Here is a 24,245-nt window from a genome sequence, read left to right on the forward strand (position 1 = left end):
GGCCAAGGCACTGCTCCCTGCAGAACTTGTGAACAAAATCAATGTTTACATAATAGCTAATTGATAAAAAAACGAACTTGTAGTAAACTTTAGAGATTTCAGTTTTGATCCTTCTTTTTTTGGAAGGCTTGGTCTTATGGTGGTAATATATCTGGTCCATATACTTTTTCCCCCCAAAGGATTTGTCTAGTTATTTACACTTGAAGAAAGAAGGTGATATGGTGAATGGGGAAATATTTGTGGAACTTATATTTAGCTTACTCATTGCATCTTGTGAGACTCTACATCCACTATGACCTCAAATGTAGCTTACATATAAATTTTCTTATGGAGTTGAAGGTAAGCTGACATACAAAAAATTTGATGAATAAGAAGCAGTTGAGAAAAGTTCTGATTCTTATTGTTTCTTGATTGAGATGCTTCATAAGCTAACTTTGTTAAAAGCCACTACCCCAAAAATAGAGCTGATAAAAAAGAGTCTGGAGTAGTAATGATCATTACTCTGTTTTCATACTTTCATTTTCAGGAATTAAATGTTCATCAGAGACATGCTGGTTACCCTCATACTATTCCTCACTGCTCCCATTCCGTAGGAATTTGGGAACCATGTTCCTAACATCGCGTGCCTCTGAAACTTTATTCATATCATTTAACTCTTTCAAACCCAACTGCACTCACTTTTCTGGCTGTTCCCTGCTAGTAGTATCTGTCCACACAAAAAAAAAAAACAGTTAAAGAGGATAAGAAGATGCCCTTTTTACTGGATATGATGCAATATGGCAACCTATATCAAGAATCAATAACTTAAGTAAGGAGTAAAACGTTATGTGTACCTTCCACGGCCAGAGAGTGGTAATGGAGGTCTCTGCCGTGGAGAAGAACGCTGAGAGACCGAGAAGCGCAGCTAAGATTAGGATCTTGTTCTCTAAGAACCTGTGAAGTTTCTGGCCAAGAATTCTTAATGATAATGCAGCCACAACATAGATATGGATTAGAGGAGTTCAAAACCTTAATGATAATGCAGCCACAGAAAATATGGGACTAGGGTTTACATAACATGTCATCGCTCGTTGGCTACAAAATAAAAATAGCGAATCCTTGTAGAACACTAGAGACTCCCTCAAGTACCGACATTAGGAGCACGAGTCGACAATGGTGGTTGTCCATACGAGTATCTCCACTGACCACAAGCCTCACATTTCTCCAGCTTCACCTCGTTTTCAAGCGTGCAGAATTTGCAAGACCAGACTTTGTGCTTCATCTCCCTTTCCTTTGGCTTTGCGGCAGTGCATAGCTCGCATATCGGAGCCAACAACTGCACCAGGAAAACAAGAGATAAAAATGAATTTAAAGGAATAGATAGCATGAAGTTTCAATTCGGAAAACATACAATCTAAGAGAGGAAGTAATATTAACAAGACTCACCGGGTTCAGTAAGGTGCATTCTGCACACTCCCACATTGCAGTTTCTTCTATGCCTTGGTCTGCACTGTAACCATTCAATGATGATGATATCAGCGGTTCATCACTAGAGGAAGAAGAAGGACATAGATCACCTGGGTTGCAACTTCTTTTAGTACATCTACTTTCGAAAGAAGCTTCCTCTGTTAAATCAATGACATGTGATCCCCACTGGTGACTTGAAGACGAATTGGTAGTAGCATTTGAGCAGCTACTGCTTCTTTTTACTGACCTTGCATTCAAGCTCGTACAAGTTTCCCTTACAGAAACGGGTTCCGTACAATCATTCTCTTTCTCATCTAAAGCCTCTGCGGAAGATTGGGAACCACACCAGATGTCATCTAGGAAACGCCTTTCGGCAGCCATAGCAGCAGCCTGGATAGGGGTAAGATGTGACATAATGCTGCTGTCACCACCAAGACGTTGAGGTCCTGAGGGTAACAGATTGCCCGAACGCACTCTTTTCTCAGCTGCTTTAGCTGCTGTTGTGCGGAGAGAAGAGAGGGGAGGCTGACGAGAAAAACCACCCAAACGCTGGCCAGGAACATCAAAGCCTTGGCCTGTCCCTGTGATACCCTTTGACATCAACTCCTCACATTCCTAAGAGACAAAACAAACACATGGAAAAATATGTAAATGGCAGCAAGTAACAAATAGCAAAACAATTGGTAATTTCCAACCAATTTTGATTTTTATCTATAAAAAAAGCCACAGTGGCAGCTATCAGGAGTTGTGAACAATGATATAATATACAACAAGAGAACATCCTAACGATCAGAATGAGTACCTTACGAAGTTCATCCCAGAGCTTATAGAAAGAAGCATTGTGAGGACCATGGGCGTTGTGGCAAAGCTCGTGGAGCATAGTGTCAAGAACTTGGTGATAAGATATGAAATCTCCATCATTGTTTACCCTCCGAAGCCTTAATTTCACTTGAACCCCCCTATTAACATTCACCCCCAAAAGCCTCGGATTTGTCGGGCTGTTTGAAAATCCATCAACAACACACAATCGCAGCATTAGTAAAAACCCTAAAATCCCAAATACTTGAATTACGATATATATATATATATTTCTATTAAAATAATCGCCATAGCAGAGAGAAAGGCATCGCCTTTTTTTAAAGTGGAAACAGATGATTTTTACCAGAATTCGGAGAGAAGCTTGACACGCCATTTGCGTCTGGTCATAATGGGCTGAACCTGATTGGCCACTTTCTCCAGAATCTTCCTCGCTTCTTCTTCCCTCGGTTTCTTCTTCAACGCTTTAATCTCCCACACCTTGTTCAAATCTCCCAAATTCATCATCCCCCCACAAACCTAAGGAGACTCGATTACGAAACCAGACAGTAGCGACTTTCCCGATCTTCGATGTAAGGAGACCCGAGAGAGGAAACAGTAAAGACAGGTCTTTTTTTGAAACGCGATCTGGATTCTGGTCTGTTTTAATAGAGACAGAGAGTGGCGGGACAAAGCCGAACACAGATGGGCCCGTTAAACTTCAAACTTTCCGGCCCATTTTAATACGACTTGTATTGCCAACTCTTCAATTTCTTGGTTAACTATTTAATTGCTGGTTTGCTACCTTAACCAAATACACAAATGTTGGTTTAATTTTGTTTGCAAATCTTTTTTTACTTTGATTTACATATGAAGAAGACAACAATAATTACTCTTCTGTTTTAGATGACATAATCAGACCACTCGGTTAAGTACTGTGTCTGGTCCATGCTCAAACCGGGTATCTTATCAAGCATTTTCGGATTCTCTTTCCCACCCATCAACCTCGCCGGGTTTCCAACCGCCGTCGTATGCGGCGGCACGTCTTTTAGCACCACCGACCCCGATCCAACCTTAGCTCCCTCGCCGATTGTTATATTCCCCAATACACAAGTCCCTGCTCCGATCAAGACTCCGTCACCGATCTTCGGATGCCTATCGCCGCACTGCTTCCCTGTTCCTCCCAGCGTCACCCCGTGTAGAATCGAAACGTTGTCTCCAACCACCGCCGTCTCTCCGATCACCACCGCCGTCGCGTGGTCTAACAGAACCCCTTTCCCGATCTTCGCTCCGGGATGGATATCGACGGCGAAAGCTTCGGATACTCTGTTCTGGATGAGTAAAGCGAGGATCTTTCTGTCTTGGGTCCAGAGCTTGTGAGCGATACGATGAGCTTGGCAAGCGAGAAAGCCTTTGAAGCTTAGGAAGCAGTGGACGTAGCTTAAGCATGCTGGGTCTCTCTCCTTTGCTGCTAATAGGTCTTGCTTCGTCGATTCCATGATCTCCGGGCTTTCTTGTAAGACGCTGATGAACAGTTCGAAGAGGGTGTTGCTTGGTAAGGTTAAAGTGCTTAGCTTTACGGAGAGAATGTTCGCCAGAGCGGAAGCTAACGACCGATGCGATGTTATGGAAGAGTAATAGTAGCTTGATAAAATGGGTTCTTGCTCGACGTCGGATTTAGCTTCTTCGAGCATCTTAATCCAGACATCGACTCGATCAAAATCTGGAACCAGGGAGCTTGTTTGGAGGGTTCTCGATCGTGATATTCGACCAGGGAAGTTACCGGGTGGGAAGAGGTTTATGTAATGGAAGCGAGAATCATCGTCTTGACAAAGAAGGGATTTTCCGGTGCCGGTTCTTGAAGTGTCGATGCAGGGTGCCATTTTTGAATATTTAGTTTCAGGAAAGGAAGAGAGTGCCAATGGTTTGTGTGGTGATAAGAAGATAAACACAGATCGAGCTTATATAGGAGTGGTATATGTTCACTACTTCTTCTTTTGTATGGGCAAATTTGTGCAATAGTCAAATTAAGAGTAATATTATATAGGAGTGTAAACGACAAGCAACGCATGCTATGGAAGAAGCATTTTGTAATTTTTAGTGATTCATGGTAATATTAATCTGTTTATCTTCTTCACACATGCATGGACTGATGGATCAGTCTCACATGTTTATTGTGCCACCTACTTTTTTTATATCATCAACCTCCTAAAATTTTTGAAATATTTACAATTTCTTGCCATTATATATTTTTAATATATGCTTTTAATTATTTTTCTTAAGTTAATCAACTAAATAATTTATATTCAGACTAATAATACCTATTATTACGACAAATATCATTTATAAAAGGATATGCTGCGATTTTTAATAGATAACTAGAGACTCATCCGCTCTAAGAGGGCGGGTATATTTTTGGTTTTTATTTTTTTAAGCAATATAATTTTTATATTTATGTGTTTGTATAACCATATTTTTGTACTTAGGGCGGGCATTTTTTGGTTTTTATTTTTTTAAGCAATATAATTTTTATGTTTATGTGTTTGTATAATTATATTTTGTATGATATGAATTGAATAGAATAGATAATTTTATGTAACTATATTAAATAAATCATGTTTCATAAGTACTTATATCGGGAAAAGTGCCTATTCCAACCCGAGCAATTTTGATCGTGCCAAATACAACCCGAACAATTGGTTAGTGCCAAATACAATCCGAACAATTTGGTTAGTGCCAAATACAACCCGAACAATTGGTTAGTGCCAAATACGACCTGAACTCAATTAAAATTTTAAAAACTTACCCGAATTTTTTAAAATGTGCATAAATCTACGTTGACTTTAACAAAAGTTAGTCAACCGTTAACAAGATAAAATGACATCGATTTGATATACGAGAAAAAATATCTATTTCGATCCAAACAATTTAGATGGTGCCAAATATGATCCGAACACATAGTCGATGCCAAATACAATCTAAACTCAATTATAATTAAAAAATTACCCGATAAGTTAGTCAATTGTTAACAAGATGAAACGACAATGTTTTGATGTATATATATATATATATATTAATATATGTTCATTTCAAGACTTGAACTCGTGATGTGATACCTTTTTAAAAAGGTATATTAACAATTAGACAAAATTAACTTAAATATTATTAAAAGTTTGAAATTATATAAAATACTATTCTTTCTCCATCGTATTCAATTTTAAAAATTTGGTGATAATTGTTTCTGATCTATATAAATACATAACGTGTTTTACTTATCATATCTTCAATAAACTTATATCTTACTAAAATATAAATAATAAAATATTTATAATTACATGATCTAGATTTACTTAAATTTTGAAGTTATTTATAATTATTTCTTGTATAGATTATTTTTATTTATTAAACTTAAGTGAAATTTTTTCAAATTTATTATTATATATTTTTATATTTTGTTCAAAAATGTTAAGAAGCATTTTATCTTTCTTTCACTAAGATATCTTGTTCAAAATATTAGACATATTTTGAATATATATTAAAAATATATATATATATATATTAAAACGACGTCGTTTTATCTTATTAACAATTGAATAATTTTTGTTAGAGGCAATGTAGATTTATGAACATTTAAAAAAGTACATGTAATTTTTTTTAATTATAATTAATTTCAAGTCGTATTTGGCACCGATTATGTGTTCGGGTTGTATTTGGCACCACCAAAATTGTTTGGATCGAAATAAACACTTTTTCCGTCGACATCATTTTATCTTGTTAACAGTTGACTAACTTGTGTTAGAGTCAATATAGATTTAGGCACGTTTCAAGAAGTTCAGGTAGGATTTTTAAATTTTAATTGAGTTCAGGTCGTATTTTGCACTAACCAATTGTTCGGGTTGTATTTGGCACGATCAAAATTGTTCGGGTTGGAATATGCACTTTTCCCTACTTATATCATATGTGTTTCGGAAATCTATTTTTATTTCTAAACTTAAATACGTGTTTTATTAAAAAATTAACTAATTCTAAAATTGTTAAAAAAAGTTAACAAATTATAGTAATTGTTTGATAATAATGTATATTAGTAGTCTATAATTGAACTCAATTAGGGAAACAAATATCATATCCAATTTAATTTTTGGAAGACCCATACAAATATACAAAGCAACAAATCCAATAAATTCTGATCTGCCCTAAAAAAAGCGGATATATCTTTTGTTTTAATTTTTTTTGAAAATTTTAGTTTCATATTTGTTTTTTCTAATCATATTTGTGTTTAATATTAATTTAATAGAATAGATAATTTTTAATAACTATGTTAAATATGTCAAGTTGCATAACTATACACTTGTGTCATATTCATTTTATAAATTACTTTTAAATTTTATTCCTAAAATTTGCAATAAATTATATTTTCTTCGTAGTTAACTAACAAAATTAGTCAAAGATATTTGTACCAAAAAAAAACCGACTCAGAAGACCCGAAAATCAAAGTCTCATATTCTATTAGATCTGACCAATATACTCGAACGGTTCTTAAAGTGTTATATTCGAAAACCAATATTAAACCAACCCGCACCGAAAATCGACCAAAAATCTTGCAAAAAGTTTGAAAAACAATTTTAATATATTCTGTTATATATATACATATATATGGGGTATTCACTAACTTTAAATAAAATCACATAATAAATATTTTTAATCGAATAACCTATTTAAAACCTATTAAACTAAATGAGTTTATACGAAAATTTATTTCTATTAAAAGTCCACTGAAACCATGTTAAACCCTATTTTAATATCATGTAGTTTGTTAATTGATAAATTTAGTGTTTGTGTAAAATATTTACAATTTGGATATATACCGGAAAAATGATATGATTCATTTTATTAGGAACACAAATCGATATATCTTAAGTTTGGAAAGTAGAAAATTTAAAAAGTAGTTAGATTTAGAAGAAAGATTTTTGGTTTTGTTCAAGATTATTAGGAAACATATAAATCGACACATCTTTATTTAATTGCTGTTTTATTTTTGATTAATTAAAACTTATTGAAACAGTTAACAGGTTGGTGGGGTCCAATTAATTGACAACATACGTGGTGGTTACCTATATTTCGAAGCAGTTAATATATTTAAAGGTATGTAATGTTAAAATAATTAATGGACATAACTATTATTAATTGGTCATGCCGGAGAATCAATAGAATAGATATGCTTTTAATTATTTTCCTTAAGTTAATCAACTAAATAATTTATATTCAAACTAATAATACCTATTATTACGACAAATATCATTTATAAAAAGATATGCTGCGATTTTTAATAGATAATGCTTCTTTAATTCAAAAAACTTAATATTAATAAAATTACGAAATAATGGAAACTCCAAATTGTAAGGATAATCAACTTAACTGAGTGGTTATTAAACTTAAAAGTATGGAGAAACGTTAAATTATCATTATTGTCAACTGCGTCTGAATGATGCTTTGTGACACATTGGATAATGTGACAAAATATTGGTTGTGTAATCCACATTCTGTAAACCGATGAGTTAAATATCTTATCTTGTTGGAATTTAACATCAGAAAACAAGAGAGAAGAAATCAAAATCACATCCCAATCTTTCATTTTCATTCCTCCCAACCACACATACATTATTTGGTTTTCTGTTCAACCGTTGAAATAAAAATGGCTCTTCAGTTTCTCGAAACACACAAAATATCTACATTACTGTTTAGTCTGGTTCTCACAGAGCATTGAAGAAATGTCGAATATACTCCAGGATATCTCTTGTTGTTAACAGCAGTAACAAGAATATGAGTTTATATCTGTGGGAACAAACAATGTACCTTATAAACTTTGAGTAATCCACATTTCTGTAAACCAACGATTTAAGTAAGTAATTTATCTTATCTAGTTGGAAGGAGAAATCAACATCATCTCCCCACTCTTTCCTTTCAGTTGTCCCCCATAATAAATTATTAAGTGTTGAGAAATATGAGTATTACCAATGCAATATTAACTACGATTTTGTTATATTCAAAGCTTGCCTTCCACATCAACACCAGAGGACGATCAATTTGCAAAATTAGTTTGAGCAGTCGGCTAGAGTTCTCTAAAATATGATCCAAATCTGTTGCTTTGGTGCCATCTGCTAGCTGAGACAACATCACCTTTTAAAGACATTGAATCTCTACAGAAATCCTTAAAACATAGTCTCTGATGTGCCAAATCCATAGTCCAGTTCGAGTAAAAGAGATACATCTAACATAAAAAGAAATAAAAGAAGATGCAACCAACAACTAACAGACAAGGACTTAGTCAAAATATCTTCAGAACAATCCCATTCTCATCTAAAGATTCTCATGGAATAACGCTGTATGGCAATGCACATTTTGATCAAACCACACAACACACGCACCAACACACTAAGTTAAAGGCCCGCCTCACCATGAAACAAACGGAAAAGAGCAGTGTTTTAAGTTTCACCACGTAGCTTTTCTAAGAGTAATAGTAATGAATTCAGGCAATCCATTCCACAATGGACAAGATATTTTGGACAAGTTCGATATATATTTTGAGCTATTGTAGTCTGTTCTGAGAGTACAACTTATACCTTATCTGCATCTACACTAGTTGAAGAACTCGATACGTGAATTCACACACACAGAGGTATCAACATGATTGTTCAAAACAGAAGACAAAAACCTCAAGTTCAGGCTGAATTGGGAAGTTTAGGCAGTTTTATCTAACACAGAAGGATGGCAAAGATACAAATGATACCAAAAAACATGTTGCAAAGCAAACAATAGAGATTCTGAGACTGGCAAAATAGAATGAGCATACCTTAGATTCCTCAGCGACAGCGTCCTCAAAACCTTCAAGCATAAAAACCTCGCAGAGGAACTGAAACCACCATGGATAGACGATGGAAGGGACGAGAGCAGAGAGACTATCTGTGTAGAAATCCTCAAAAATTGTTATCCAAATGCAAAACCTGTCCAGTTTTTAACTTTTTATATACACTGCTTGTCTATTTTTGTTATGTGTTTTGCTGCAAATAGAAATACTCTTTGTACCAAATGGAGTTAAAAAGTGTAATCCTACACAACATAACGCAGCCACATGACCAAGTTGGGACTCGGTTTACAGAACTTGGAGAAACTTGTTGTCATCTCTCTTTAGCTACAAAAAATAAATGGCTAAGATTAGACTTTAAGTCCATGTAGAACATTAAGAACTCCCTCAAGTGCCGACATTAGGAGCACGGGTCGCCAATGGTTGTCCATACGAGTATCTCCACTGACCACAAGCCTCGCATTTCTCCATCTTCACCTCGTTTTCAAGCGTGCAGAACTTGCAAGACCAGACTTTGTGCTTCATCTCCCTTTCCTTTGGCTTTGCTGCAGTGCAGAGCTCGCATATTGGAGCAAACAACTGCTCCAAGAAAACAAGACATAAAACAAATTTAACCGAATGGATAGCATGAAGTCTCAATTCGAAAAACAATCTCAAGACTTACTGGGTTCAATAAGGTACATTCTGCACACTCCCACATTGCAGCTTCTTCTCTGCCTTGGTTTGCAGTGGATGGTGAAGTTTCTGATGATTTCTTGACACCAGATATCGGTTCATCTCTGGAGGAAGACGAAGGACCCTGATCGCCTTGGCTGCAACTTCTTTTAGTACATCTACTTTCGAAAGAAGTTTCCTGTGTTAAATCAATGACATCTGATCCCCACTGGTGACTGGAAGATGAATTGGAAGCATTTGAGCAGCTGCTGCTTCTTTTTACTGACCTTGCATTCAAGCTCGTACAAGTAGTTTCCCTTACCGAAACAGGCTCCGCACATGCGTCACCATCATTCTCTTTCTCATCTAAAGCCTCTGCGGATTGGGAACCACACCAGATGTCATCAAGGAAACGCCTTTCAGCAGCCATTGCAGCAGCCTGGACTGGGGTAAGATCTGACATGATGCTGCTGTCACCACCAAGACGATGAGGTCCTGAGGGTAACAGATTGCCCGCACGCACTCTTTTCTCTGCTGCTTTAGCTGCTGTTGCCCGAAGAGAAGAGAGGAGAGGCTGACGAGAAGAGCCACCCAAGCGCTGGCCAGGAACATCAAAGCCTTGGCCTGTCCCTGTGATACCCTTTGACATCAACTCCTCACATTCCTGAGAGACAAAACAAACAAACACTTAAAGGACAATTTGGTAAATGCAGGCAGTAAGAAGTAATGTACAAAAGGCCCCTGGAAAAGGAACAATTAAACCAAAGCTAGCAGGAGCTCATAATAATAGTTCAACTAAAGAGCATCATCCTAGGATCAAAACTCTTTACAAAAACCGTAAAGTACCTTACGAAGATCATCCCAAAGCTTATAGAAAGAAGCGTTGTGAGGACCATGGACGTTGTGGCAAAGCTCGTGGAGCATAGTGTCAAGAACTTGGTGATAGGTTAAGAAATCTCCATCATTGTTTACCTTCCGAAGCCTGAGTTTCACTTGAACCCCCCTATTCACATTCACCCCCAAAAGCCTCGGATTTGTCGGGCTGTTTTGAAAATTATCAACAAAGCATTAATAAACCCTAAATCCCAAATTACTTGAATAAAAATTATTTTATCAAACAGAGAAAGAGAGAGAGAGAGATGATGATGATGAAAAGCATCGCCTTTCGCCTTTCTTAAATAAAAAAAATTACCAGAATTCGGAGAGAAGCTTGACACGCCATTTGCGTCTGGTCATAATAGGCTGAACCTGATTGGCCACTTTCTCCAGAATCTTCCTCGCTTCTTCTTCCTTTGGTTTCTTCTTCAACGCTTTAATCTCCCACACCTTGTTCAAATCTCCCAAATTCATCGCAACTAAGATTTGCGATTCAAATCTCTGACCTTCCCGATGAAGCAGAAGCAGTAAAGACCCTCAAAAAGTTTATATTTCAAACGCGAAGCCTAACCCTCGTCTCATTGAGGGTGGCGGGACAAAAACACAACACCACTGCTCATGTAAGTGGGCCTATTATAAGCCCATATCAAATCAAGCCTCTGTAAGCCATGTGCAGAGCACGTGTCTCTCTTCGTAAATTCTTCCACAATGCCCGCTTGACTCTTTCTTGGTAAACTGATAGATATCTTCCACACTCTGTATCACAAACTACGACACAAATAAATAGCAAGGATGCAATGCACTGCAGCAGCTAGTAACTTGATGCGGTACAAAGATAGATAGCAAAACCACAACACTAACTCAATCCTCAGAAAGTAAAGTTATTGTTACTCTAGAAAAAGGAGATGCATAATAGATTAACCTAAGAAAACAAAAACGACTTAAGTCTCTTAAAACTAAGCTCTAAGCACAACTTTCTCTCGATAACACAGTGTTGCCAACACTAAGCACTAAGTTACCAAAACGTTACTTGCTAAAAGATAATTCATGAAGTCATATTAAAAATAAATATTGAAACAAGGAAGATCCATAGTTAAAACGTAGCCACGTAGGGGTGGGTATAGAGAGAACCGAAAATTTAAGGATGTTCGTGATCCGATCTGCTATACGAATAATCCATTTTTCATTTTTCGATTCGATCCGAAATCGAAATAAATATTGAAACAAGTGCTCCGATCTGCTCTGTTCTTGTGATCTAGATGATTACTCATGTTTTATCTTTAGCCTTTAGGACCCCCAATCTTGTGTTCCTTGACTACTCTAGTTACGTCGCACAAGATTATCTTGTTCAGTTTGATGATTCTCTTGTCGAAGCTAGATTGGATATTCGGTTGTGGAAGTATTATGATCATGTCACACTTCCATTACCTCTCTGTCATTTGGTTATCAACTTTCAAAGCATGGTGAATACTGGGGGGATGCAACAAAACTCATTCAAGGAGTAAGCAATGTTGTGACCCTTCACTTGTCACCTGATTCTCTCGAGGTCTTTTATTTCTGCTGTAATTATATGCCTCAGTTCAACAACCTCATTAAGCTATCTTTTGAGAGCCACTAGGAACGTGGTTGGCAAGTATTGCCCACTTTTGCTCAGGAAATCTCCAAACCTGGAGACTCTTTACCATCAAAGTAATGATTTAACCAACACCCTAATCTTTTCTTAAAATTTTTTTTTTCTAACTTTTCTCCTCCTTTCCAGGGTCTTGTACACAAGGTTACAAATTTATGTGGAGATGTATGTGTTTGCGATCATGGGAAAATGATGAGGAGTTGCTGTTTATTGTCCTGTTGGGTGAAGGTGTTGAAGGTATATGGGTATGAAGGAAGTTGTGGAGAATTGAATCAGATGAGACATTTCTTGAAGAATTTGAGGTTTATCAAAGTGGTCAAAGTTAAGGTTTAAGAGGAGCAAGATAACTACTTGTCGCTCACCAATGACCTAACTAAGCTCCTCTCTACGGCTTCTTCCAAGTGCAATATCCAATTCATTTGATTCTCTCTTTCTTCACATTGTTTACATTCATAACCATATTTTTATCAATCGTATGTGTCATTCTTAACTACATTGCAATGTAAAATACTGTACTCTGCATGCAATCATATACAAAAAAACTCCTAAGCCTCCTCCTCAGGCTTGCTCAAGCCAGTCAAGCTCACTCTTTGGGATCTATTTAAGATCATCATGCACTCCCCTCTTCACGATCACATTGATTCTCCATAACACCATCCTGCTTTCCATTTTCATGGCTTTGATTGCATAGAGCCTCTGAAGCAGATCCTTGACGAATCTGTAGTGGCTCGTACTGTACCATTTCAGCTGTTTCTTGACAACTTTCTCCAAATCTATGAAAGCTCTCCTCACAAACCCAACTTCCATTCCTCTTTCCACAAGCTCTCTCACTGAATCTATCATCTTATACGTAATCTCCTTTAAAGAATCAGCATGACTTGTGACCTCTACCAAGTGAATTGCTGCGCAGAAAGCACCCACAAACGCCAAGACCCAGCAACTATTATCTACCAGTGAGCTTAGCCTTGTGTTGATCTCAGGGAGAAGATTATCAATCACCTGAATCAAAATAGTCACATCATCAAGCTTCATTGTAAGAGACTGGAAGATATAGACTGCTTTCACTGTGTTCTGCATTGTGATATGATATAGTCCCATAGATGGAACCATTTGTCTTCTTCTTGGTTGCTTAACACTTCATTAGCAACGTGGAACACCACTTCACCTAGGACTTTGAACATGCTGTCTGAGAGTCGTTGGTCTTCCTTAAGGCAAGAAATGAGGAGTGGCTGGAGTTGTCTCATCACTGAAACGTCTATCACCACCTTCTTCGAAGTGTGGTCAGAGAGCAAGAGGTTTAGCCTTCTGATAGCCAACTCTCTGGACCTCTCTTCGAGATCTGTTTCCGCAAAGATTCTTAAGATTTCAAGGGATGATAAGGTGGACAAATGGTTACACCAATCAATTTCAAACCCTCCTGATATGTGATCATCATCATCATCATCATCATGGCCATACATGTTGGGTTTTCTAAGCACATTCGAAATCTCACTCTTCACCCTTCTTGCTTTCTGTTTTAGATTTGTGGCGGCAAGAGGCAATCTGGAAAGATAAATCCGCTACAAAAGTGCGTTTGGTCCTTGTTGTATTTACACAGGGTGCCGTCTCGTGAAAGGAAGGTCTTGAGATCTTCGAGCCCTCTATCAACAAACTCTCCCTTTCCTTTCTTCACCACAGCCTCTGCTGACCTGAGAACAAGCTGGATCAAGATCGATTCCATCTCCGAATCATCCACGACATGAACCCCAACTTTAATAACAGTTTCAAACGCCAAAACCCAATCCTGGACTCCAGCTTTCTCAGGATTAAGCAACACCAACTCGGCTTCATCTAAAACTTTCTGCATTACTTGTAGGCTGATGAAGTCATCGCAGACTGCAGGCACATCGAGGAAGACATGAAAAGCTCTGCAAGGATTGCTATCAGCAAGTCCGAGGATGCAATCGTTGAGCTCCTCCCATCCTCCATCATCTAACATAGCAACATTGTAAGCTACGAAAGAAACGATTCTACTGAGGATCTTGATATCAGATTCTCTATTTTCTTTCATCTCCAAGCAAGAAATCACGAGAGGCTTGACGTCACGGAGAAGTAGCGGGAGAGAGAACTGGAAGTTGCGGTTTCTGAACTCGGTGATAGCTTGCGAGAGAAGGTAGATCATCCGAAACCTGAGGAGGCTACTGGAGCAACTTCGATACACCTTGAGAAGCTTTAGGGTTAAGAAATCTGCGAAATTAGCGACGCAGCATTCGTACACAGCACGCGCCGTCTTGTATTTGCTGCGTTCTTTACTCTTGAAGAGTGCGTCGATAACGACCGCTACTTCTTTGGAGGTTTCTGTCATGAGAAAATCTCTGGCTTTCGACATCTCATTCCAGGATTCCTCCATTGCAGCTTCTCTCTCTTCTGTCATTTTTTCCCCCGAGGAAATTTGGCTTCTTTTGTATGGAAACTTGTGGAAAAAGACTTTGCAGTTTATTTGTTTTGAGAGACTTGACGCAACATCTCCCTCCGGTTTAGTTTTACTTGGCCTACTCCAAACTAATGCAAATTCTTTTGGAACCAGCATTACTTCAACACTATTTGATTATTTTTTTAAAAATGTAAAGTAAATTTTTGTTTATATAACATACAACTAACACATGTTTGCCCCAATTTTTGCAGATATAAATATTTTATGATATATATATATATATATGCTCATAAAAGTAAAATATAAAAAATATGTACAATTTTTATTTTCTATATATATACTTGAAAACCAGGTGGTTTGCCCGCACATGCGGGCATAATTTTCTTTTAAATATTTATTGATGTATATTTATTAATTCAAATGTCATCATAATAAGTTATTATTTATGTTTTTTAAAAATCTAAATTAAACATCAAAATTTTATATATGATCAAAAAATTTGATAAAAAAAAATATTTATAATTGTGTTAGAATTTTTAAAACACTCACATACTTGAAATATTTTAGAAAATATATTAATACAAATTTGATATCTTTATTTTTAAATTCTATAATTAAAAGATATTTTTTTCAGATAACAATACAATATATAATAATTATCTTTTTATTTCTGACAATATTAATTTATAATATAATATAATATTACAGTATTAACTTAAAATTCGTTTTCAACTTTCAAAATTGAAAAATTCTTTTTAGATACAACACAATATATATAAGAACTACTTTTTATTTTTATTTTTGACAATATTAATTTATAATATAATATAACATATAAATATAATATTGTTAACTTAAATTCGTTTTAACTTTTAAACTAAAAATATTATATTCAGATAATAATATAATATATATAAGAATTATCTTTATATTTTTGAAAGTATTAATTTATAATATAATATAACATATAAATAATAATATCATCAACTTAAAATTCTTTTTTAATTATATAGTTTACAAAGTATAGCAAAATAATATAGATCTTAGTAAGTATTTTATGAGAATAATGATTGGGGAAAACATATTAAAACAATGAGTTAAATATAAATGAGTTAAAAATTCATTAGATAAATAAAAAGCTAGAGATTATATTTTTGGTCAAAATAGATCCTTTTATATCGCAGTTTGGAAAGGTACATAACTTAAATTAGACATGTTTTAGTTTGTAATTCATCTATAAATGTACTTCTATGTCTTTTTCATTTTTAAAACACCATTGTTTTATTTTCTAAGATGACACTTGCTTTCAAATCTTGGTTTATTGGTTTCGTTATCCTCACAATTCTCTTGCTTGGTTTGTGTTTACACTTATAGCTTTATTAGTATATTATATTAATCATTCTAAAATTATTTGATGTTGTTTATTTTATATACCTACATAGATTATATGTTCAATTCTATAATATTGAGTTTAATGGTTTTCCAAGAATAATCAATGATTAAAAAATATTAAAAATTTCAGTTTTTATTTAGATATGCAGAAAACTCTCTAAGAATATGTTTTACAAAAAAAAATTCAATTTTAAATTTAAAGACTAAGATTATGTCTATTATAATACAGGAGAAACGACAACTGCTCAGAAAGGAAAAGGTGTTAAACAATGTACTGAAACATTACAAAACAAAAGTGGAACATGTGATGTCAACAAATGTAAAGCCGCATGTGTCAAAAAGCATAAAACAGCGGCAGGTTCTTGCTCAAATGGCGAAGACAACAACAAAGGAAAAGTTGTATGCACATGTCATTATCAATGTCCTCGCTGATTTTTTATTTATATTGTCACTCAAATAATATTTATAATAATATTTGTTCTTGTAAAAGATTTATAATAAATATTATAATATTATAATAAACATATGCAAAACGCACAACACAAACAATAATTGAGTTGTTATTTTCTTCAACATAGTTTATAACGTGTTTTCCATAATCACCCCAAAGAGTGCAAGTCAAATTTGAAGTACTACAAAAAGAGCAAACAAACCAAATCAAAGTAATAGAATGAGGACATTAATAAAAACTGAAATATAAAATTCAAGCCACTTACGTTTCATCCCGGAGAATAACATTGAATTTGTTAGTTTGTTTCCCTTTAGCATAAACTTCAGTAAAAGCACCAACGTGAACAATCCGACCAATAACATCTGAACCAGAAAATATGTATATATTTTTTTTAAATTAAGAAATAAGTCATGTCAAAAAAAAAATTAATTAATCATCTTTGTTAAATATACATATGCTAATTAAAAAGTTACTAACCAATCAAAACATCATTCTTGAAAATCCCAGAATGAATCTCTGTGAAAGTCTTCAGATATTTGTTTGGCAAGTAAGAAGGACAATCATCACATGGAGCAACGTTTGTCGTTCGATAAAACGTCAACTTGTACGGAAAATAATTTGTTCTATACTCTGTTGCATAATTCACAAGTGAAAATTTGCTTATAAAAATGGCAACACCCTCAGACACATTTGCTTCATATATTTGTATCAAATCCTCATCAATGGATGCATGTATCCTTGTTCCCAACAATTGAAAAGGTTAGATAATCTTACATCAACTTAAAACAAAAATCATCAAAACAATATTGTAACTCACAGTTGCATCTTCGAGAACCATCTCAATGGAGACAACTCTTTTTTATCTCCATAGCTTCCACAATTTTATAACATGAACCCTTAATTTGTATATATTGTTCCCTAGTTTAATATCATCAATAAAGACTAAAGTAACTGACTTTCTACTTAGATATGACATTGTTTGCACGAAGTAAAAAGAAGCTTATTTAGATATTAGAAAATTTGTTTTTGAGCTTCTGAGAACATAGGAATTTATGTGTAGATATATATATAGCCTTGGTTAAATGGTTTGGTTTATTTAGAAAGATAAATCCAATGAAATTAAGGATATTATGTTTGCACGAAGTAAAAAGAAGCTTATTTAGATATTAGAAAATTTGTTTTTGAGCTTCTCAGAACATAGGAATTTATGTGTAGATATATATATATATATATAGCCTTGGTTAAATGGTTTGGTTTATTTAGAAAGATAAATCCAATGAAATTAAGGATATTAACAAATAATGATAAAAACAAAACTTACATCAAAATCCCCTAAATCATATAATCCCCTAAATCATATAATCAAAAGGAACTTGTACTAAATAATCATGTTGATAACTATACACTATTTTAAATATATAGATAATTTTGTCTCAATAAGCTAATAGTATAAATCCACCTAAATTATAATGATCCATTAACATTAACGTATGGTTACTTTATTCTGTGTATTATACAAAACATAGATTTATAATTAATTATATAAATTATTCATTAAGGGTAATATCGATATTAACCGCTCTAACTTTTAACGTGGGAGCTCCGTTGCGAAAATTTACTTCGCAAATAATAGTGTAGATTAGACTTTATATATTTCATTATGTTTGAAAATTTGAAAGTACAACTAATTGTAATATATTTTTTTTTAGATTTTGCATTGAAAACTATTTCAAACTTAGTCATATATGTTTCATTTACAAAATAATAATATGTTAAATAATTTTAAGTTTTATGATTTTGAAACTTATATAGGTTAGAATTAATATCCTTAGCCTTTTAAATTGAAGCTAGAAATTTACAGAAAGTAAATTTATTAAATTTTTATTATTTTACTGTAACACATTATTTACATATTCTCAAGACGATATATCAAAATATATTTTAGAATCTTTTTAATGTTGAATTTTAATAATATGTTTTTATTTAAGAGAAAACTAGATTCTGACCCGCTCTTAAAAGGCAGATATATTTTCTTTGTTTTACATTTTTAAAAAATTTAATTTTTATATTTGTATTTCTAATTATATTTTTGTTTTTATTTGTATAATATTTTTAAATGATTAATAAGAGATTTTAATAATTACATTAAAATAACTGGACAACACCTACATCAATAAGTCATGTTTTTTATTTTAGTAGTATTGACTAGACTTGCAACGGATATATTCTTTTTGTATTATATTTTTTGAAAATTTTAATTTTTATATTTGTGTGTTTTAGTTATATTGTATTTTTATTTTTATAATATTTTTCTTAAATAATTAATAAAAAACTTTAGTAATTATATTAAAATAGTTGGACTATACCTATATCAATAATCTGTTTTAATAGTATTGATTGGCATTCATGTCCACAGGAAACACCCTAATTAATCTAATCTAAATCTAAGGAGGATGTATTCAATTTAACATTTGATGTGATTTGGTTTTTAATGGAGTTTCAGATGATTTTAATAGGTTGCAGAGATTTAGGTGATTTTTGTTAAACTACTCTAGAATATCACCTAAAAAAATGGGATTTGAGTTTTATTTTTTTTTAACTAAGAAACTCCACCCAAACACTCTAAAATCACTTCAAAACTTTAAAATCTCACAACTTAAAATATTTTCAATAACAATGGATTTTAGAGTACTTTACGAAATGTCAAGTTTAATAACAGTGGATTTTAAATGAGTTTTTAAAATTCATGTTTGAATAACAGTGGATTTGCCATTTTAATACAAATCACCTGAAACTCTCGGTTGAATACACCCCCGTAAGTACATATGGCTGATTTTGAAAAATCCGGGATCGAAATTGGATTGGACAAAACTGGGAAAAAAATGCAGTAGGCTTAAACGGCACCATTATTAATGTAGAGACAAATGAGGCCCATTACAAGCCCATCACAAACCAAGCCCCTCGGAGGCGTATGCAGAGCACGTGGCTCTCTGTTTGATGATAAGAGTAAGTAAATGGCACTACTCACTCGTTTTCCTTCTTCTTCCTTCTCCACTAACGCTCGCCATCTCTTCCTTAATCCATCTTCTTCTTCCATCAATATTAGATTCAGTCTCTTCTCCTTCAAACCATCTCGCTCCTCTTTCGCATCCATGTCGTCTTCCGAGTCTCCTCTTGAAGAGAAAATCACGGCTCCTTATGGTTCCTGGAAGTCTCCGATCACCGCCGACGTCGTTTCCGGCGCTTCAAAGCGTCTCGGCGGAACCGCCGTCGATTCCCGGGGCCGTCTCATCTGGCTCGAGTCTCGCCCCAATGAATCAGGGTATCTTATTTTCCTACTTGATTGATTTCAGATTTTAGAAAAGAAAAAAAAAACTGATAAACCCTAATTTGATGATTTGAAAATGAAGGAGAGGAGTATTGGTGGTGGAAGGAGGAGAAAAAGAAGGAGGAATTGATATAACACCAAAAGAGTTTGGAGTGAGGACTTTAACTCAAGAGTATGGAGGTGGTGCTTTCCGGCTTTCTTCTTCTTCATCACACGATCAACTTGTTGTTTTCTCCAATTACAAAGATCAGCGTCTTTACAAGCAACACTTTGGTCACAAAGGTGATTATGATTGATAGATATAACAACAACCTCTCTTCTCAGTTAGCTAGCTAGCTTGGCAAGTTTCTCAATGTTTGTTCTACTTTTCTTTCAGATTCATCTCCCAAGCCAATCACCCCTGATTATGGTTCACCTGCTGTTACTTATGCTGATGGTGTCTTTGATTCCCGCTTTAACCGCTTCGTTACTGTTAGGGAAGGTTCGTTCGTTCGTCTCCCTCTAATGCTTAAGTTTGTCTATTTTCCATGTGATGATTTATAACTCTGCTCTGATTGGCTTGGCTGGACTTTTGTAGATGGTCGCCAGGACAGATCAAACCCCATTACAACCATTGTGGAGGTCAATCTAAGTGGTGGAGACACACTTGAAGGTATCCAACCTTTTTAGTAGTGGATTTGAAGTAATTATTACTTGCACTGATATAAAGATAGTTCATGTGGGAATGGCATGCTGTTTATGTTTCCAACTTCTTTTTTTTTCTTTTTTGGTTATACATCTGATCGTTGACACTTGAATGTATTTCTTTGTGATCCAGAACCAAAAGTTCTTGTGAGTGGCAATGATTTTTATGCTTTTCCACGATTGGACCCCAAGTCTGAGCGATTAGCATGGATTGAATGGAGTCACCCTAATATGCCTTGGGATAAAGCACAGCTCTGGGTTGGGTATATATCTGAGTCCGGGTGAGAGCATCTTCTATATCCACTGCATATGGATTACTTTAAAAATTCTTAATACCGATGATCATGCTTTTATAGGTCTTTTTTGTTTTCCTTTACACTTGCGTTGTATTATTAATCAAAGAGCTATACCTTTTTGCAGAATTATTGATAAACGAGTATGTGTTGCTGGTTGTGATCCCGACTATGTGGAATCTCCCACTGAGCCCAAGTGGTCGTCAAGAGGTATTTGTTATGAAGAAAATGATCTACGAACGATTTCCATTCGTTTCTCATAAGTTTTAGGCTAAACTAGGGTCTTTGACATTAAAATGAAATTCTTTTTCCTCCGCTCTCTTGTCCTTTTCACTCGTTGCAATCATCTTTCTTCTTCTTACCAATTAACAAAGATTGTGACTTCTATTGAGCAAAAGTTGATCGGCAACTTTCATGCATGTGATGTGAGGCTCTTTGACTTTATTATGCAGGTGAACTCTTTTTTGTATCTGACAGAAAGAACGGATTTTGGAATATACATAAATGGGTAAAAAAACTTTTCCATTTGCCACTTCTGGTTACGTTTAGTTTTCTAGTCTGCCTTTGATCAATACATGAAATTTTTGTCACAGATTGAAAGTACCAATGAGGCTGTTTCAGTATATCCTCTAGATGGTGAGTTTGCAAAACCCTTATGGGTTTTCGGTACAAACTCCTACGAAATAATCGAGTGCTCTGAAGAGAAGAACATAATTGCATGTAGCTACAGGTAATACCGAGCAAACCTAAATTTCTTTGATATTCCATGTTAGATTTGCGATCGAAAAATTGTGCTTCTGTTTGGTAACAGTTTATTGCTCCTGAATGCAGGCAGAAAGGAAAGTCATATCTTGGCATTTTGGATGATTCGAAGGGTTCATGTTCTCTTCTTGATATTCCTTTAACTGATTATGATAACATTGTAATATATCCTTTTCTTTTTTCCTTTTTCAAGTTTGTGCCTTCGATTCCCAATTGAATCCAAAAGTAACGAAAAATTGTGCTCCCATTTTCAGACATTGGGTAATCAATGCCTTTATGTTGAGGGATCATCAGCAGTTCTTCCACCATCAGTTGCCAAGGTAAAAAATGATTCACAGTGTAGGTTTTAATTGAGGATATATTGTGTCTGATGATAGCTGTAGATTTATAGTTTCTTCTGTTAACAGGTAACACTGGATCAGCATAAGATGAAAGCACTCAGTTCTGAGATTGTTTGGTCTTCTTCCCCCGATGTTTTAAAGTACAAGTCTTTCTTCAGCGTGCCAGATTTGATTGAATTCCCAACAGAGGTTCCTGGTCAAAACGCTTATGCTTACTTTTATCCTCCAACCAATCCGCTCTACAATGCTAGCATGGAGGAGAAACCTCCATTGCTAGTGAAGAGTCACGGTATGCAAACATACCCTTTTGCATAGGCTTTTAATCTTGCTTAGTTCAAACTTGTTCATCCTAATATTGCATTCAGCTATACATGCCTCTTTAATAAAAAAAATTTCAACGATCTGAATCTACAGGAGGCCCTACTGCTGAATCACGTGGATCCTTAAACCTGAGTATCCAGTACTGGACAAGTCGAGGGTGGGCATTTGTTGATGTCAATTATGGTGGAAGCACAGGTTTGCACTACAGTTGTATCAATTTTTCTTTATATTCCGCTAGAATCATACTCTGTGTCGTGAAGAATAGGAATCATTACCTGTTTTATTATCACTATTACAATGAGGAATCGTTGACCAAAATCCAAGAGGATAATGAGACAGAACCAAGAACAACATAGGTTTTGTTGTTAGAGAACCCAGAAATTCTCCAAAACCTCGCAAGGTCCCAAGCCAATTCCCATATCACTCAACACTCTCCCCCAAATCCACCCCTCTCTTTTTTCTGTTGATCCAATTCACTAATACATACATATGCTGGTGTATTCCGATGAAACTCTTATCGTATTCTTGTCAAAGATGATTGTCTTGAGACATCCTGTTTTCAGTGTCCCATTCTCAGCATGTCTGCATACAAACGTTGGTCTATCGTGACAAAATTTTACATATATTTTGAAGGTTATGGTCGAGAGTATCGGGAGCGGTTGTTACGGAGGTGGGGGATTGTTGATGTGGATGACTGTTGTGGATGTGCTAAGTACTTGGTATGCATTTTCTTTGCCTATTTTTATGTTGAAACAAAAATTCGAAGACATGTTTGGTTTTTGGCAGGTATCTTCTGGAAAGGCAGATGATAAGCGGCTCTGTATATCTGGAGGTTCTGCAGGAGGTTACACAACTCTTGCAGCATTGGCATTCAGAGATGTCTTCAAGGCTGGAGCGTCTCTATACGGGGTGAGTACACTGTATTATAGTACGGTACCAGTAATTATACACTTGTCTCTTCAAATAGATGGTGAGTGGTGCTTGAAGACATTATGAGCAGGTAGATAATTCATATTTTGCTTTGGCTTCTTTTTAATGCAGGTGGCTGACTTAAAAATGCTGAAAGAAGAAGGTCATAAGTTTGAATCCCGCTATATCGACAATCTTGTTGGTGAGTCAAATGCCTCGAAGAGCTCTCATTTATATTTGCATTTATTTTGTTTTGGAGCAGCTGCCATAATTCTCTAGTACGTACGCAAATGTAGGAGAAGAAAAGGATTTCTATGAGAGGTCACCAATCAACTTCGTCGATAGGTTCTCTTGCCCCATCATCCTTTTCCAAGGATTGGAAGACAAGGTTTATGAATTTGCCACTCTTTGCTTCTTGTATTTCTTTTCATCACTCGTTCATCATTTTCTGGATTTTGCTCTACATTTTGCTAAACACATGCCCTTGAATCTTGCTTATATATTTAGGGATACCATCTGTATTGAAATGCTGAATGTGTGTTGGCAGGTTGTAACCCCGGATCAATCTCGTAAAATCTATCAAGCACTAAAGGAAAAAGGTCTGCCTGTTGCCCTTGTCGAGTACGAAGGAGAACAACACGGTTTTCGTAAGGTAAACAGCTTCTTTGATCACTTTTTGCATTTACAATGACTGAGTAGTCTTAAAAAGATATTGTCATAGTAATAATAATGCAAAAGCATACTTTATAATTGGGTTAACAGGCAGAGAACATCAAATACACACTGGAGCAACAAATGGTATTCTTTGCACGAGTCGTGGGAGGGTTCCAAGTTGCAGATGAGATCACTCCTCTGAAAATTGACAACTTCGACACTTCCAGTGATGTTTAGGTCTGTGTTTTTGTTCACATTTTAGTCTCAAACACAATAAGAGTTTATCTCTTGCTTTGTTTTGTTTTGTACAATACATGGTGGGGTTGTTGACCATCTCTTTATAATACAGTGTCTGTTCAATCTAGAGAATGAGTTTGTTATGTTTTGGGAAACCGTTCTATCGATTAGTGTTCACTTGATTCTACACAACCTGG

General features: G+C 35.1%; 4 protein-coding genes and 1 pseudogene across 9 annotated transcripts; 1 reads left to right on the plus strand and 4 right to left on the minus strand.

Moving 5' to 3' along the window:
- Positions 1-226: 226 nt before the first annotated feature.
- On the minus strand, positions 227-2,932 carry LOC108822822 (DNA-dependent metalloprotease WSS1). Of its 4 annotated transcripts, none has more exons than XR_001944982.2 (6): positions 2,609-2,930; positions 2,249-2,444; positions 1,426-2,061; positions 1,009-1,315; positions 834-933; positions 227-706 (listed from the first exon to the last, which is right to left on the minus strand). XR_001944982.2 is itself a non-coding variant. In XM_018595999.2 (5 exons), the coding sequence occupies exons 1-5, from the start codon at positions 2,767-2,769 to the stop codon at positions 1,121-1,123; spliced, it is 1,116 nt and encodes a 371-aa protein (XP_018451501.1). In that variant the 5' UTR covers positions 2,770-2,932; the 3' UTR covers positions 992-1,120. The 4 variants fall into 4 exon arrangements, 2 of the variants coding, with proteins under 2 accessions (XP_018451501.1, XP_018451500.1); XR_001944981.2 differs by having other exon boundaries at positions 834-944; XM_018595999.2 differs by lacking the exons at positions 227-706; positions 834-933 and having other exon boundaries at positions 992-1,315; positions 1,426-1,484; positions 1,557-2,061; positions 2,609-2,932.
- Positions 2,933-3,066: 134 nt separating this feature from the next.
- On the minus strand, positions 3,067-4,334 carry LOC108822823 (serine acetyltransferase 1, chloroplastic). Its single transcript, XM_018596000.2, has one exon. It carries the CDS (start codon positions 4,122-4,124, stop codon positions 3,144-3,146), a length of 981 nt encoding a protein of 326 aa, XP_018451502.1. The 5' UTR covers positions 4,125-4,334; the 3' UTR covers positions 3,067-3,143.
- A 3,520-nt stretch (positions 4,335-7,854) lies between these two features.
- Positions 7,855-11,196, minus strand: LOC108819558 (uncharacterized). Of its 3 annotated transcripts, none has more exons than XR_001944265.2 (5): positions 10,950-11,196; positions 10,604-10,799; positions 9,768-10,421; positions 9,353-9,682; positions 7,855-9,242 (listed from the first exon to the last, which is right to left on the minus strand). XR_001944265.2 is itself a non-coding variant. In XM_018592617.2 (4 exons), exons 1-4 carry the CDS (start codon positions 11,105-11,107, stop codon positions 9,491-9,493), a joined length of 1,200 nt encoding a protein of 399 aa, XP_018448119.1. In that variant the 5' UTR covers positions 11,108-11,196; the 3' UTR covers positions 8,895-9,490. The 3 variants fall into 3 exon arrangements, 1 of the variants encoding a protein (XP_018448119.1); XR_001944264.2 differs by having other exon boundaries at positions 9,325-9,682; XM_018592617.2 differs by having other exon boundaries at positions 8,895-9,682.
- Positions 11,197-12,821: 1,625 nt separating this feature from the next.
- LOC108820473 (uncharacterized) lies at positions 12,822-14,817 on the minus strand (annotated as a pseudogene).
- Positions 14,818-19,513: 4,696 nt separating this feature from the next.
- Positions 19,514-24,230, plus strand: LOC108822162 (uncharacterized). Its single transcript, XM_018595186.2, has 18 exons — positions 19,514-19,841; positions 19,930-20,129; positions 20,224-20,328; positions 20,425-20,499; positions 20,665-20,812; positions 20,952-21,034; positions 21,277-21,332; positions 21,418-21,554; positions 21,656-21,746; positions 21,841-21,906; positions 21,994-22,216; positions 22,342-22,443; positions 22,882-22,967; positions 23,035-23,157; positions 23,290-23,359; positions 23,454-23,545; positions 23,705-23,809; positions 23,920-24,230. Exons 1-18 carry the CDS (start codon positions 19,534-19,536, stop codon positions 24,046-24,048), a joined length of 2,199 nt encoding a protein of 732 aa, XP_018450688.2. The 5' UTR covers positions 19,514-19,533; the 3' UTR covers positions 24,049-24,230.
- The last annotated feature ends 15 nt before the right edge of the window (positions 24,231-24,245 follow it).

The sequence above is a fragment of the Raphanus sativus genome, chromosome 8 (genome assembly GCF_000801105.2).
Source record: "Raphanus sativus cultivar WK10039 chromosome 8, ASM80110v3, whole genome shotgun sequence".
Taxonomy (NCBI): Eukaryota; Viridiplantae; Streptophyta; class Magnoliopsida; order Brassicales; family Brassicaceae; genus Raphanus; species Raphanus sativus.

Excerpts from the sequence above, each read along its gene's own strand:
- LOC108822822 (XM_018595998.2), bottom strand. The coding sequence starts at position 2,769 with ATGATGAATTTGGGAGATTTGAACAAGGTGTGGGAGATTAAAGCGTTG. Across the intron at positions 2,445-2,608 it reads AAGCTTCTCTCCGAATTCTG|CCCGACAAATCCGAGGCTTT; the intron begins GTAAAAATCATC and ends ATTTTCAAACAG. Across the intron at positions 2,062-2,248 it reads TCTGGGATGAACTTCGTAAG|GAATGTGAGGAGTTGATGTC; the intron begins GTACTCATTCTG and ends TTTGTCTCTTAG.
- LOC108822823 (XM_018596000.2), bottom strand. The coding sequence starts at position 4,124 with ATGGCACCCTGCATCGACACTTCAAGAACCGGCACCGGAAAATCCCTT.
- LOC108819558 (XM_018592617.2), bottom strand. The coding sequence starts at position 11,107 with ATGAATTTGGGAGATTTGAACAAGGTGTGGGAGATTAAAGCGTTGAAG. Across the intron at positions 10,422-10,603 it reads TTTGGGATGATCTTCGTAAG|GAATGTGAGGAGTTGATGTC; the intron begins GTACTTTACGGT and ends TTTGTCTCTCAG. Across the intron at positions 9,683-9,767 it reads AATGTACCTTATTGAACCCA|TTGTTTGCTCCAATATGCGA; the intron begins GTAAGTCTTGAG and ends TTCTTGGAGCAG.
- LOC108822162 (XM_018595186.2), top strand. The coding sequence starts at position 19,534 with ATGGCACTACTCACTCGTTTTCCTTCTTCTTCCTTCTCCACTAACGCT. Across the intron at positions 21,333-21,417 it reads TTTGGAATATACATAAATGG|ATTGAAAGTACCAATGAGGC; the intron begins GTAAAAAAACTT and ends TTTTTGTCACAG. Across the intron at positions 22,217-22,341 it reads ATTGCTAGTGAAGAGTCACG|GAGGCCCTACTGCTGAATCA; the intron begins GTATGCAAACAT and ends CTGAATCTACAG.